Below are 15,402 nucleotides of genomic sequence, written 5' to 3'. Positions count from 1 at the left end.
TATAACCCGCCTGAAAAGATGGAAACAGCACTGCTCACACAGCTCTTTTTTAATAAAATATCTGTATCGAATTAAAAAAAAAAGAACGCTATACGTATATAGTAACGTAAATTCTCCTGCTAAGCCTTGCGAGACTCAGGTTAAATGCATCAAATTCTGCTTCGCCGATGAGACCCCGCAGTGTATTCTTTCTCTTCACTGCTGTCCCTTGCTGGTTTTGAATATGTCCTATCCGCATCATAGCTATTTGTCTGTCTTCCCAAGGAAATGATGCTTCGATGATGCTCATGTTATTTGTTGCACGCCTGAGATAAAAAAAAAAAAAAAGATCTTGACGGGCATTTCGCTGTTCGTTTAAAACGTACAGAAAACCTAACTTTGTCAAATTACATGCCTACGTCCGAACTTTAATTCCCTACCAATCGCTGCATTCCATATTCAGCGCACAAGGAAGCCTTTGTCCTTGTGCGACGGACAATAGGACCCCATGAAGCCTATTCCCAGTAAGGCAGCCACACCTATTGACTGATTGCGGGAGCCATTAATCACCAATTAAATGGGTCATCGGGTACACAATTGATATCCTATTGTTCCAACCAATAAGGAGGCGCGAGGCGCAATAGATATCATATTGACGCACATCGTAAGTGGTCCTTTTGAGTGCCGATCATTAAACATGTGTCTTGTTTTGAAAACGTTATGCGCGCCCTTCAATGGGGTTTTGAATAACGAGCCGAAGAGAACAAAAGAGTCACGTCGCTTGGTTCGCGCTTCCGCAATGCCGCTAAATGGAACGCTAATTAGAGACAACGTTGTTTACGTAAATCGAGAGTGATACGAAGCTGATTTTGAAGGGCGGTTATAAGGGTAGATGGCAGCAGCTACAAAACATGTTGAGGCATGTTCGCGCTCAACTGCCACAAGAAACTCTTTATTGCGTGTTAGCACCGCGGTGCAACTCTTGCTATGAGCGGTGTACCGACATGGAGAGAGGACAGAAAGATGGAGAGTGAGACAACGGGCTGTGCGCGACCCGGGTCGACTTGAGACGGAACCGTCAGTCTGTATAAAAGCCTGTCTGAAAACCCAGGGCGAATCTCAGACACCACAGCCTGTGGTAGGGTTTGAAACCCAGCCTCCCTCATTCTTCAGCGCCAATATGGAGCCAGCACACGCGTTCAAATCAAGGATCGGAACCGAAACTGAACCCGAACCGAAAACCGAAAAAAAAACGTCATTTTCTGACGAACCCGAATCGAACCGGACCCGAACAATTTTTTTGCTTGTCTTGAACCGAACCGAAACTTAACAAAAAAAAAAAAAAGCATAAGGTTACCGGTTCGGGAGTCGGTTCAGAGGTGAAATAATTGTACTCCTGATCGACCTTTTTTTGACTCACCTGAAACGGTTATCTCGCACCTTTCTCTTACAACGGTGTACGGTGAGCGTAAGCCCGCTTTCATGTAGCAGAATTACTGCCCATGAACCGGTTAATCCGGTTACCGAAAAAAGTAACTGTTCCAATCCCTGTAAATGTCCCGACCGCTGACCCATTTTTTTTTTGTCTGCGTGTGTGTGGGAGGGGGGGGGGTGGATTCTCCTTGAACCGAGCTCCAACCGAACCGCTATACCTGAACCGGTTCAAGCTGATAATTTCGGTTCAGCGGAGCTAAACCCGAACCGAACCAATATGCCTGAACCCGAACCCGAACCGAACCCCAAAAAAATACCGGTTCCGATCCCTGGTTCAAATGAGATAGCTTCATATTTTTGAAGCCTTTTAATATTCTATGAAATCGTCTATTGTCTTCCCTGGTTACTGTGATGGTTACACTGGTAAACACAGTGTGGCGATCACATCACGTGATGGAGGCACTGTCACGTGATGTCACGTAACACCTATAAAGCCACGGACGGACCTACACTGTGGTGTGCCCTACTTCCGTCGCTCCTTCTGTCACCGCAACCGTTATCGAGGAATCTACAGGGCTGTCGACATTGGTAAGGTCTATAAAGCTATCGCTCTCAAAGACCGTATATGTTGACACAAATTTGAAGCGCAAATATTGTACCAGAATTTGCCGCCCGTCAGAGACGTTGCCCTTCCATCTCCTCCGCGTGTAATAAACGAGTACTATGTATGGAGAAATTTTTTCCACTGTCACTCCGCACCTCGTGGCAAAGCCTCACGTTATTGCGATATAAAGCTGGAAGGTACAAGAAACGTTTATTGCTCATATCGCAAATATATGCGCATATTAAAGCACATTCCGGTCGAAAAATTCCGCATAATGCTCCAAAGAACGCGCGAAATTCTCTAAAACTCACAAGTGTAGTACAAGACAGCTTTTAATAAGGGCCTAACACACGGCCGCCGGGTACGTGCAAGATTTCAAAGATTCCTGCCTATAGCATGTATGCATCATCATCTGACGAAGGCTTTGAAGGGAAAGAAAAAGAAGAAAGCGAGAGGTACTTTTACCTGTGACGGGTCCATATCATTTATATGCAAATGCCAAGTTAACACATAAAAAGCGTCGCGGAAGGAAGCGGTGAATTCAAATAAGCACCCGCAGAGAGCGCTGTAATTCTTTTCCAATAATGCTAGGGTTGGGTCCCGCTAGACCGCGGAAGGTTCGGAGAATTCTCGTCGTTCTGCAGAGCTCCAGCACGTCTCCACAACGTCCCATCAGCGACCATAAATGTTGGTTGTTCGCCCGAGTTTTTCGTCCGTGAACTGTCGCGCGAATTTCGGAGCAGAATTGATATTCCTGTCACGTTTGAGGTTTCCAATTTCTTACGCTTCTGTAACGTCTTGACGGTACGATGTTTCCACTACGAAGAATATGAGAAAGGAAAAACGGAGGCTAAAAACAGTTTCTGTTTTTCTTGTACGCGAACTGCTTGTGTGCGCGCCTTTGAATACAGATGTATAGCTTTCTAGTTTGGAAGCGTTTGAAAAACTATCGGCGCTTTCTCAACTCTAAAAAGTATGGTAGCGAAATTATTTTGGATTTATTAGGGTAGGAAGTACTTCTATAGCGGCATAATTGGCGCAGCTTTGTCTTGTAGTGCACATTGTTAAGCGCTGGTCTGCCAACCTTGCGTATTCGCCATACTAATACGCAAGCAGAGCGTTCCTCACCCTCTAGGAAGCCCTACACTCTTAAAAATGAACTTCACCACATAGCACGCTCCTAGCCAACCATCACCCCGAATGACAACGTTCTCGCCCCTGATTTGTTGAAAATGGGAGGAGGAGCCTATTTGTGTTCATTATGCACGGCACAAAGTAGGCTCCTCCTCCCGTTTTCAACAAATCTAGGGCGAGAACGTTGTCATTCGGGGTGATGGTTGGCTAGGAGCGTGCTATGTGGTGAAGTTCATTTTTAAGAGTGTAGGGAATCACAGACACTCTCCGACTACCTTTCACCGCCAGCCAATGAGAGCGCATCCGGGTTGAGTCGAGAAAGTACGTACCATTCACGGTAATGAAACGATCTTGTTTTACAGACTCGATGGAAATTGACGTTCCGAGGCTGGAGGCCACGTCGAGCACTACAGCTGGCTAACCTGTGACTTCCTTCTTTCATTTTCCAGACTCCTTCTATGAGTGCAATGGCGACTGCCCACAGGCAACATGTTCCCAGAATGAGCGACGTACCCCGCAACAGGTTTGCGGTCGACACCGACTTACATCTTCTACGTGAAGTGATGTGCGAAAACCCTGCTGAAAAGTAAAAAAAAAAAAAAAAAGAAGTCGTCTTTAACAATAACTTTATTTTAAGATGATGAATGGGGAGTTTCATCGCCAGGGGCGATGCTCTACCCTATTGCTGGTGATGATGTGGGGAATGAAATAATGAGTCCCTTCACAATAAGAATCGAAGTCCGATTGTGTCCAGAAAGGTCAAAAAGGGCTGGATTCGGCCAGGGACCGTGCAATTTTGATAGGGAGAAGGAGCGAGAGTCCAGCTGACTAAGAGACCTGGAGAGTGCGCTTCGGGAAGGTTGGTAGTGTGGGCAATGAAGAAGAATGTGCTCCAGATGCTCTAGAGCACCGCAGTTACAGCATCTGGGAGAGTCAGCTTGTCTCACGCGGTAACGCCACTATGCTGTAAAAGGCACATCGAGTGGCGTTCGGCGAATTAATGCAGCATCTTGACGAGAGGTGTTTCGTGGCACGCGGAAAGTGTGCGTTGGCGGATCAACTATGCGCAGATGGGGGGAGAATGTCAGTTGTCCATTGGCGGGAAGCCAGGGGTGTCGCGAGGCATCGCAGAATGGAACGACGGTCTCCTCTCAGCAGTGCAATACTGGTCCGCTTCCGGTACGAGAGAGCTGCTTCTGTGGCGCTGTGGGCCGACTCATTCCCCACGACACCACAACGGGCTGGAATCCACTGGAGAACCAGCCTGTGGCCTGCTTCGTACACAGGGTGGTAAGCCATTAACACATTCGTCGTCTTTACCACGAATCTGTAAGTTCGGAATATCAGTTTCGTCTACAGGGTGTCCCAGAAAACGTACAATTGAATTATAATAATTAAAAAAAAGTCATAAGTCAAAGGCATTTGTTCTTACTAGGTTTTTGCCACCTCCTGATGTGAATGTCATGTAATGTATGTTAAATTATGTAACTTTTCGCGAACTGACCTCGGAAATTTGCCAAGTAAATGCCACTTTTTTACCTCACCAATGTGAAAAGCGTGCCGAATTTACTCAAATTAATGATAATTGACAGGGATATTGAGGAGCTATCCCATCGGAAAAGAATAGCCGAACATCATGCTCTTCGGAGCACCCCAAGCATAGCGCGCAACGACGTTTTGAGCGCAATCGCTGTCAGTTCGACGAAAGGAGGTTGGAAACCCAGCCCGCAAAATGACATATAAAAAGTGACAGTTCCTAAAATTGGGAAAAGGAAGGCATGATCCCAGCGGAAGCCAGATGCGATAAGCCATGCCTGTGTTATCTCTTTCTGCTATCCCAGAGAAACATCCCACATCATCATCATCCATTCATCTATGTTGTTGTTGTTGTTGTTCTGCTATCCCGGTGTGGGCCGGGCTTCCAACCTCCTTTAATCGGACTGACAACAATTGCGCTGAAGAATTCGTCGCAAACTATGCTCCGTGGGCTTCGTAAAGCATGATGTTCGGCTATTTTTTCTGATGGGATAGTTCCTCAATATCGCTGTCAATTATCATGAATTTGAGTAAATTCGGCACGCTCTTCACATTGACAGGGTAAAAAAGTGACTTTTACTTGGCAACTTTCCGAGTTCAGTTAGCAAAAATTTACATAATTAAACTTACATTAAACGTTCACATCAGGAGGTGGCAAAAGCCTAGTAAGGACAAATGCCGTTGACCGCGCATGATTATATGTGGTGCAGTTTTTTAATTATAATTCAATGACACGTTTTCTGGGACACCCTGTATATACTATCAGACGGAGTTGCCCTTCACGACACCCATACTTTTTTTTTTCTGTCGTCACGTTTCGAGAATTGTGAAAATGAAAAGGCACGTAGTATGTGCACGATCAACTATTAACACTGAAAGTTCTACCGACAGGGGGAACGCGTAAAGAAGCGGTACCAAGTTTAGGGTCATCGATAATGTATATCACCCGGTGCCAGCACTTAAGCCATCGGCACATGCGATTTTTCTTTCCAGGGAAACATTTTAAAGTAGGCAAAACACGTCTCGACCTCCATAAAAATTCGACGGAAAGGTGGAGTTTCCAGAAGGAAGTGAGCGGTCCATATTGATGACGTGCATTGCTTGGGAGCGAGGAAACGACGTTTAGGATTTCTCGAGACCCTACTCAGCTCAGGCAGCTTCAATTGTCGCGTATAGTCGCGACATGGTGGCAGCGGTACAGCTTTCGCAAGGGCCAGTCGTCGTGCTCGAAGAGAGCGGATATAGCTAACACGCGGCTCCATAGCGACAGCCAGCAACGGCAACGAAGCGACGCCGACAACTGTTACTCTTACCGTCAACGCATTCGCCGTTGAACTATCGGAAAAGTTAGATTTCCACCATCCAGACAGCTGGAAGAGATGGTTTACAAGATGGGAGCGCTATCGTGTCATTTCTGGATTCCACAAACAGGACATGAAGACGTAAGTAAACACATTTCTTTATGCGATGGGCAGCGAGGTTGAAGACCTCCTGAGCTCATTCCGTATATCAGACGAAGAAGCCAACGAAAACCGAGCGCTTCACTCCTCATTCGTCATCGTGCTTCGTTCCGAGGGTTAACCATGGGTAAACGTTATGTATACGAGCGCGTCCGCTTCAATCAACGGTGTCAGCGAGACCATGAAACGGTTGAACAATTGATCACAGACTTACAGAAGCTAGCCGAAATTTGTGAGTACGGGCCACTGAAGGATGACCTCATCCCTGGCCGGTAGGTAGTAGGCTTGCGGGACAAGAACCTCAGCGAAAAGCCCCAGCTGGACTCTTCCCTAACCTAACCTAACCTGACCTAACCTAACATAACATGACCTGACCTATAAAAGAGATAGGGCGCAGACTAACTGGTGCATGATGATGAAGGAACGAATAACCGAGAGACCTCTTGTGCTTGTCTTCGTGTCCCGTGTCTCTCGGTTATTCGTTCCTTCATCACCTGACCTAACCTAACCTAACCTTCCCTAACCTAACATGACCAGGAATACTGAAGCAGTCAAGGGTCACCAATCTCTTCTTCGGTCCGAATCCCACACCGGAGACGTACTTCGTACAGATAGCGTTGTCGATGTTGCCGTAACTTCCAGATCATCAACTTCGCAGAAGAAACGCGTCCAACGAGTACAAGGTCAGGAGCCGAGACTTTTATGCCATGCAAGATGTGCAAATAGTGTGGCCACAGTCAGGCTCACACAAGAGCAGAATGCCGTGCTCGAGGGAAAATATGTAGTACGTGTGACAAGGTGGGACACTTCGCATCAGTTTGCCCCGATCTGGTAGTCAGCCTGAATTCCGAGAGACAAGTCACGAGGAAACGCAACGCGGCAAACGGCTGGGTCAAACGAGACAACTTTGGAAGACGTTTTCTTGGGCGAAACGCTCACCAGCCCTTCTATGAAGGAACCCCGGTTCATCATAGCTGAAGTGGACAACAAACCAGTCACTTTCGAGGTGGACACAGGGCGCAGACGTCATGGCCGTGCCTCATTCAGCGTTGGCTCGGAGCCTCCACACAGGATCGGCTACGTCCGCCAAGTAAAGTAGTGTTTGGACCCGGAAGATCCAAGATTCAAGCTGTCAGCAAGACGGAGATTCAAATGTCGTGGAACGGCAAAACTACTCGAGAGGAAATTTTTGTCGCGGAAAACTTTGAACATACGCGACCTTCCTCCTTCCACAACATTTGTCTTAAAACGCCTAAGGAAAACCTAGAAAAAAAAAAAACACACACAGACAGCACAGCAAGCGCCCGGACTCGAACCCGAGTCACATCCCAGTCTCGGCGTGGAACGCGACCATCGTAGGAACTAGGCCCCGTGAGCCACATGATCAGGAACCAGATGCCTGATGATGACATGATCACTTCACTGATGCCTGATCATGTTGTATGCTTTGCAGATTACACCAATGTCTGCTAACAGGCATAAAAATTAACTTAATACAGTACTCCTGCGTACTAGATGAAATTTCAAATTAACTGCTTTGTTGTTCGTCTTATTTTGTGTCATTCCTGTCATTTTGAGTAAGTGTATCAGGATCACACGCACAAGCAAAGGAAAAAACATGTTGCAGTTGACTGACTTTGCGCATAATATTCCCTTGGCCTTGTTACAAGATCATGCCTGTTATATAACATTCTTCCGGACCCGATACTAGCGATTGGCTACGGTCCTAAAGTGTGTTGCATTTGCTTAAATAAATAAACAAAATTTTAAAAAAGGGTCTGAACTGATTATTCATGGTCTGGTAACGTCCTCTATGATTGTACCTCAATTTCGCAGAAGTGTATATGAGCTCCGTACTGATAATTTAACACTTTGCTTCTCCTATCCCGGTTCAAACTACGGTTTGCTTCGTTTTCTATCTTTTATTGTTCCTGTAAATTATGGAACTCTCTACGAGTTACTTAACTCTACATCTCTACATTCATTTATACGCAGTGTTTTTTTTTTATTTTTGAATAAGTGTGTGCATTCCTATTATCTGAATATGAGTAATATGTGTTGTTTGACTTAGTTTCTTTCTCGGTATTTTTCTTGCTCCCGCTTCAAGATTATGTATACGTGCATTCAAAACATGTATCTTCACAGGCATGCCTTGCGGCTCTACATGATATTTTGTATTAAAAAATGCACCTAAAATAAAAAGGACTTGAGTTGAACTGTCTGGCCGTATAAGAAGCATGCATGGTGAGTTCCCCGTGTTTCCGCGTGTGGCGTCATGAGATACTGTTGAAGAAAGTCCCGAAAAGCATCCTTCTTAGTACCTCCTCTTCGCAGTGCGGTCTTTATAGTCCGCGCAAAATTTTCAGCTTGGCCATTGGACTTTTGGGTGGTAGGGTGGAGTGAGGATACGCTGAATACCATGCCGTTGTGCGAAATCTCTGAAAAACTTGACTGGTAAACTGGGGCCTATTTTCAGTTACCATCTGCTCGGGAAACCCTCGTCGAACGAACAACAACAACAGATATATTCTGATGATGAAGTGGGGAGGTTTTCCACTCTAGGAGTGGAACGCTACCCTATGGCTAGGGGCGGGTCTAATATGAGTTGTGACAATGATGAGTGATGACGATGATGAGCGATGACGATGAGAGATGACGGGAATGATCGGAGCGGCGATGGCGATCCTGATCGTGATCGTGATGGTGGGAATGCCCTAGAGCGCTGTTGGGGTCACAATGAGTCCTTTAGGCCTGTCGCCTTGTCGAACGAAGTTACCCTGCAACGTCGCTATAGTAGCGGAAGCTGACGTTGAATGCATGTAAACAGCCTCGGGTCATTTGGTGTATGCGTCAAGGACGACAAGGAAATGCTGAAGAAGAAAAAGAAGAAAATGAAGACCCATCTTGTGGACGAATATGTCGTAGCCTTGCACACCGACAGCAGTCTTAGCGTGCATGGCATAGCGTGCATTTCGTTCAAAGTGAGCATAAATTATCAGGTGACATCTAAAGACTACTCGTTATCCCCCATCCCAGTTTTCACTTAATCTAGTCGCTACTGGGAACGATATTTCCAATATTTATCATTGGCGTAGAACAAAGGCTGTCAGCGCAGCGAAGGTAGTCCTACACTCTTCAAACCATACTTCGTCGCATAACACGCTCCTAGCCAAACGTCATTCTCTCCACTGAAAACGGGAGGCGTACGACTTTTTGTTTTCATCATCGGTTTGAACTTTCTGTATTAAGTGTACTGGGGTAGCCAGTTTGACTTCGTCGAAACTCACATCCCCATTTTTTTCTTTATTTACATCACATCACATCACATCACGACTTTTTTGTGACACAAATTTTTTGTTGAACATAGGAGGAGCAGGCAAGCTAGCTGGTTTTGACTTGATGTTAACATTGCCTCGAGTTTGAGGAAAAACACAGGACGAAACAGGACAAACAGTCCTGTCGTCCTATTTTCCCTAAAACTCAAGGCAATTCTCTTTTTTTTGTGTGTGTGGGCCGACTTTTTCCGTGGTTGTTTTATCTGGGTCTTCCTCGGTCTTCCTGGGTCTTCCTCCTTCCGTCCACCGTTGCACGGTACCGTTTGCACAAACGGTACCCAGTGAAGTCGGCCCGGGACGCACGATTCCCAGGCGCAGCATGCCACGACAGCGGCAGGCAAACCGCTCGGCAATAACACGCCACCAATCTTGTGCTTCTCGCATCCTTTCTTCCAGTGTTGTGCCCGCTACTCAATTTAGGTAGCGAAATACCGCTACTCGCTACCCTATTTAAAGGTAGCGCGATACTATAGCGGCGCTACAAATTTACTGATGTAGCGCGATATACCGCTACCGCTACAAAAAAAAATGTAGCGCAATTACCCTTCCGCTACTTTCTCGCTGATGGGCTATGAATATGTGCCATATATACGCCAGCCAGATTCAGGGATGAGCGACGGCCGCCGCCTCGACGTCTTTGAGTCGGGCTTACATGGTCCGACAGCGAGTTCACTGGACGTACCCTAGCGTCTAATTTAATTTATTTTCTCCCTCAAAAGTAGCGGTAGCGGAGGCGGTTCCGCTGCTCAAAATTGTAGCGGAAACTACTTTCCCGCTACAAATAACATCTGTGGCGGAGTCACACCTCCGCTACTGACAAAAAGTAGCGATTACAGTAGTGCCGCTACAAGTAGCGCCGCTACGCACAACACTGCTTTCTTCGCCGTCAAAATCTCCCTGCACAAGCCCCAATCGATGCAGCCAACGTAACGGGATAGCGACCCGCCTAGAAAGAACCATAACTCCGAGCGGCGCGCGTGCGACACGTCCGAACCAGGCCGTACGACGACGCGCAGTCTGTTCCGCCCGTTCGCGCTCCGTCGAGCATCGCTTTCCTCTCCCACACCAAAGACGGAGAGGGGAAAAAAGTCACTCAGAAAGCGGGGCAATGAAGAGAACTACGGCCACAAAACAAAAGAGCGCGAAAAGAAGAATATTTCTTTCCCCCCCTCCGTTATCTCAGCGGAAAAAAAAAAGAGAGAAAGTTATAGATAGCGAAAGGGAGATGGAGGGAACAAAGAAAAGCCGGCGCCCATTTCGTGACAAGAACAAGAAGAAAAAAAGGATAAAGAGGAAGAAACTTTCGGCGTAGAAGCAGAGAGAAGAAGGAAGCGGGTGGACAGGGGATGAGAGGGTAAAGGAGAGAAATGGAAGATGCGGAAGAAAGTGGAGAGAGGTTATCCCTCGTTGAGGGGAGTAAGAGGAAAACGAGGCAGAAGATTAAAGGAAAAATAGGAAAATTGGGGAAAAGGAATGCACTCACCTACCGTTAAGTGAAAGAGCAAAATAAATAGCGTGGGCAAGAGAAAGTGAGGGAAGTCGAGGAGGAAGGGGAAGAACAACAAAAGTGGTTATGGACAATAAATGAAAATAAGGTACGAGAGCACAAGAAAATAGGGAGAGTAGGGAAAAGGAGAAACGCTCTCTCTCAGAATAGCGGGAGAGAGGGAAAATGAAGAGGGTGGTTAAGGAAAGAGGAGGTAATCGGGAGTGGCGAAGGGTGAGGGAGGCATCGTAGAGGGGGTGAGGGGCTAAATCCGCCGCGCCGTTCAAAACGGGAGCATGTCGGTCTTCGGCGGTCCCGCTTTCGAAGCATCGCTGCTTGGGCTCGCTGTGTTCGGGCGCATATAAGCGGATCAATCGTCGAGGCTCCCTCGCAGTGGCTGCTATCGCCCGTTGCAGTCTCATGGCATGGATGCGCGTCTAACGTCGTGCGCTGTTCCGCTTGCTGCCGTGTTCTCTGTAGCAGCGGCGTTGCGGAACATTACTTAACGTTGTCAGCGTGACTGGAAGTTCCGTTGCTGTTGGTGTTTCGACGAACGGGTTCCGTGTGGTGCGTACTGAGTGGTGTTTTGTGACAGCGCGTGCCCAGGAGGGACGTGTGCAGTGACAGGTCCAGTGCGATGAGAACGCACGTGGGATTATGTGTTCGGATCGTCGTCGTCATCGCCTTGGTTGTCTTCGGTGAGTTGGCGTTCGGTGTGTAGCTGCTGACAGATTTCAGGAGGGTAGATGGGGTTTTAACGGAGCGTGGCTTTTGAGCATGCAACGGCAGCACACGGGTAAGAAGAAGCAGAGTCCAGTAGAAACACCGTAGGCAAAACGAAGTGCTGTTAATAGCGTGTTCCGAACACGTGCGATGGCCGGTCTCTCAATTTTCTGCAATGTTATCCCATCCCTAGAAAGATTAAAAAACTTAGCAATGCCGGAGTAGTGATACTTCGAAGTAATTGAAAATATATTTTATGATTCCCATAACTTTTTCATTAGCCGCTGTCTTTATGTTCAACGAATAGATATACACTTCCTTGCTAACACAACCGAGATTAAGGCTCGTTAATTTCACGAAACGTCCCGCGTCACTACTATTATTCGTTGGTAGTCTAGGTTTGATAAGTAGGACCGTAAATACGATGTTCTGAAATACTTTTCTTGGGCAAGAATTCCTGTTGTATAAAAGAGTGCGGTTCCTACGTGTCTGACAGCGTGGTCGCTGGTCGAGCTACGCAACGGCGTGTATTGCGGAGAAGCAAGCCCCGTGCACGTGTTGACGTCGTATCCCAAGTTCATGGCTGGAGACGTGGCGTGCTCTTGGTGGCACGTTGACGTAACTCGTTTTCGCACTGCATACTTAAAACAAAACTTCACTGCATAACATGCTTCTTGCCAAGCATCATCCCGAAACAACAACAACAATTTTATGTTAATGAAAATGATTGGAGTGTTTCACCGCCAGATTGATTGATTTTTGGATACTGCTTCCCCATTGCTCGCGGTAATTTGGGCATTGGGTTCTGCAGGGTTGAGGTCATCATCCTGAATGCCATCGCTCACTTTGCTGAAAACGTTATTTGCTTTGATTGGCTGAGAATGGGAGTCGTACGGCTTTTGTGACACTTCTATAAATTAAGTCAAGTGTCACAAAAAGGCGTGCGTCCCGCGCTTTCCGCAAATACAGGATGATAACGGTTAATGATAACGCTGAAAGGCAACCATTGCGCTGAATGATACCGTTATATTTGTGGAAAGTGAAGGGATATGCCTTTTGCGACCTATTGCTATACCAGCGCAAGTATCACAAAATATGTGCACGCCTCCAAGTTTCGACAAATCAGGCGAGATAACCACGTTATTCGGGACGATGGTTTTCTAGAAGCGTAGCGGAAAAATATATTTGCGTCGATATCTTGTTGGAATTCAGATATAATTTCAGTCAGGAAACACCGTTAAGAAATTTTATGCAACGTTTTGGCGTTACCGTTTAAATTACTTAAATCTATTTATCATTTATTGTTAAATGAATAAAACTTTAAATCGTTACCGAGTTTCTACGCAAAAATCCTCGCGGACTTCGCTAATGGAGAAAGCCAAGCCTATAGACGGGGGCGCGGTCCCCTTTTGCAAGAGAAATGATCAAATACAAATAAATAAATAAATAAATTACTGAGGTAGATATTTGATATTCTCAACATAAAAGTAACTGAAATGGTAATTTTACTGTGCGAATCACCCTCACCTCCATGACTCGAGAACGAATGTTCCACACTCTAAAAACAGTGAGGGGGGGGGGGGGTAAACAGGTGGTGGTGGTGCTGGTGCTGGTGAAAGGGCTCGCCGTTGGGGGGGGGGGGTAAACAGAACTTCACCACATAGCACACTCGTAGCCAATCACCACTTGGTGGCAGGGTACAAGTTGCTTACACACGCAGTCTTCCGCGAGGGACGTTAAATACGGGGTGCCGTGTGATGAGCTTTCATCGCACGTTAAAGAACCCTCAGGTGGGCAAAAGCAATCCACAGACCGACCGCTGTGGCGTCGCTCATGATCTCAGTTGTCTCGCGACGTAAACACCCAATTATAAAAATTATAGCCAATCACCATCCCGAATTGTTTAAAACACTTATGCAGTAAAAACGCGTGCACTCCGCACTTTCCACAAATCGGGAGTGATAAAGGTACCAGGTAAAAACCAGTTATATTACAACTCATGCTTCGTGCTCGTCGCTTCCGCTTCGAGCTCATCTTCGCTTTACCGAGTGGGATGCCTCACATATCACATCGCTCCGCGTCACGTCGCGGGCATGTCTTCACCTGCTGCGTTGTCACGCGCGCCGGAAATATGACGCGGCTGGCGTGTAAGTTTTAGTTTCAGTTTTATTGCTACGTCTTCTTTCTGATTACCAAAAAAATATTTCGTCTCGCTTCACGCTCCGAAGACGAGAAACACAGAAAAGACAATTCTGCAAATGTTAGAATTTTGAAGGTATGAAAAGAGCTCAGCGGTAAGGCGGCTGAGGACCGGAACACCTGGTTCTGACGTTCGTAACACACTGTGCCGCATGTCGTGGGGGGCGACACTCATTAAAAGGGTGAAATTTCCAAGTTGTACCGACACGGCGCTAACGAGTGATACAGCTATGTGTGAAAAATGTGGAGTTTCATTCTCCATTTCTCCCTTATACAAGACACATTGACTATCTCTCTTCAAAGGCGCAACGTTGGGGAAATGTGATACGTCACTTTGCCGGCTTGCGCTGGGGATGTACTGAGAGGGACCTTCTTGCACTCCACAAAGCGCTTGTTCGTGGCTCAGTAGTCTACAGCGTTCCTGTGTTGCACGGACTATCAAGGACGTCCGAACACAAGCTCCGTTGCGTCTTGGCGCGCAGCTTGCGGACCTGTCTTGGCGTTCCGCGTTGTGCTGAGACGAGGGTGGTGGTAGCCGAGGCCAGGGAACTCCCAATTGGCGTCCTCCGCAAGAGAGAGACTTTCCGCCACTATTTGCGATTGCGCGCTCACCATCGCCGTCACCCACTGGTACAGAAGCTTCGTAAGCGAAACCGCAGCAAAATCGCGCAGTGTGCGCAAGACCTAACGGACCGTATACCTGCCTCCACTGTTGCCCCATCCGCTTCTTCAGTAGCACCATGGACACTGCCGAAACCATCCATCTCGTCTCACATCCCGGGGATCAAGGGGCCGAAGAGCCAAACCCCTGCTCCAGTCCTTAAGCAGGCTACTCTGGAGTGGATGGACGCTACATACGGAAACCAAACCGCTGTATATACGGACGGTTCCTCAACTACAGGCGGCTCATCTGCGGCATTTGTAATTCCAGAGGAGTCAATTTCACGTGGGTTCCGCCTATCGCACCGCACCTCGGCCACCTCTGCGGAGTTGTATGCCATCCTGCTATTCCTAAGGTCTATTTTGGATCACCACCCCCGCCTCTGGGTGGTTTACACAGATTCGCGGGCAGCGCTGCAGTGCATAGACAACAAAGGCATCCGTGGCTACATGGCTCCGGTGGTAGTGAACATCCTGACGACACTCAAGGTTTTAGAAGACAGGGGCCACCGGCTCACCCTCCAATGGGTCCCTAGCCACATTGGAATAAGAGGCAATGAGGTAGCGGATCGGGCAGCTGCTGCGGCTCACCATCGCCGCTCAGCAGTCTCCATCATACTTTCGAATGGAGATAGGCGCTCCCTCTTGTCCGCGTTGACGTCGCCTTGGGCCCATCAGGAATGGTGTCATGACATCACCCGGTGGTCGCTTCTGTATGCTGTTGATCCAACGCTTTCATTTGAAATGCCAGGTGGTTTCCCTCGCCTCTTTACGTCTCTAGTGCATCGTTTACGACTTAGCGTCGCATTCACCCCTGCACTCCGGTATAGGCTGGGCCACAGCACCACGGCG

The 15,402-nt window shown here is 47.4% G+C and overlaps 1 protein-coding gene across 1 annotated transcript in view; it reads left to right on the top strand.

Annotated features, from left to right (window-relative positions):
* Window positions 1–11,384: 11,384 nt before the first annotated feature.
* LOC135385076 (cell adhesion molecule Dscam1-like) overlaps window positions 11,385–15,402 on the top strand; it is a 169,113-nt gene continuing 165,095 nt past the window's right edge. Inside the window, exon 1 of the mRNA XM_064614252.1 lies at window positions 11,385–11,666. Within this exon, the coding sequence (XP_064470322.1) occupies window positions 11,606–11,666 (61 nt within the window). The 5' untranslated portion in view covers window positions 11,385–11,605. The remainder of the gene's footprint in view (window positions 11,667–15,402) is intronic.

Source organism: Ornithodoros turicata, chromosome 2 (genome assembly GCF_037126465.1).
Source record: "Ornithodoros turicata isolate Travis chromosome 2, ASM3712646v1, whole genome shotgun sequence".
Lineage (NCBI taxonomy): Eukaryota > Metazoa > Arthropoda > Arachnida > Ixodida > Argasidae > Ornithodoros > Ornithodoros turicata.
Note: the sequence above shows the minus strand (reverse complement) of the source record. Positions and strands in the feature narration are given on the sequence as shown.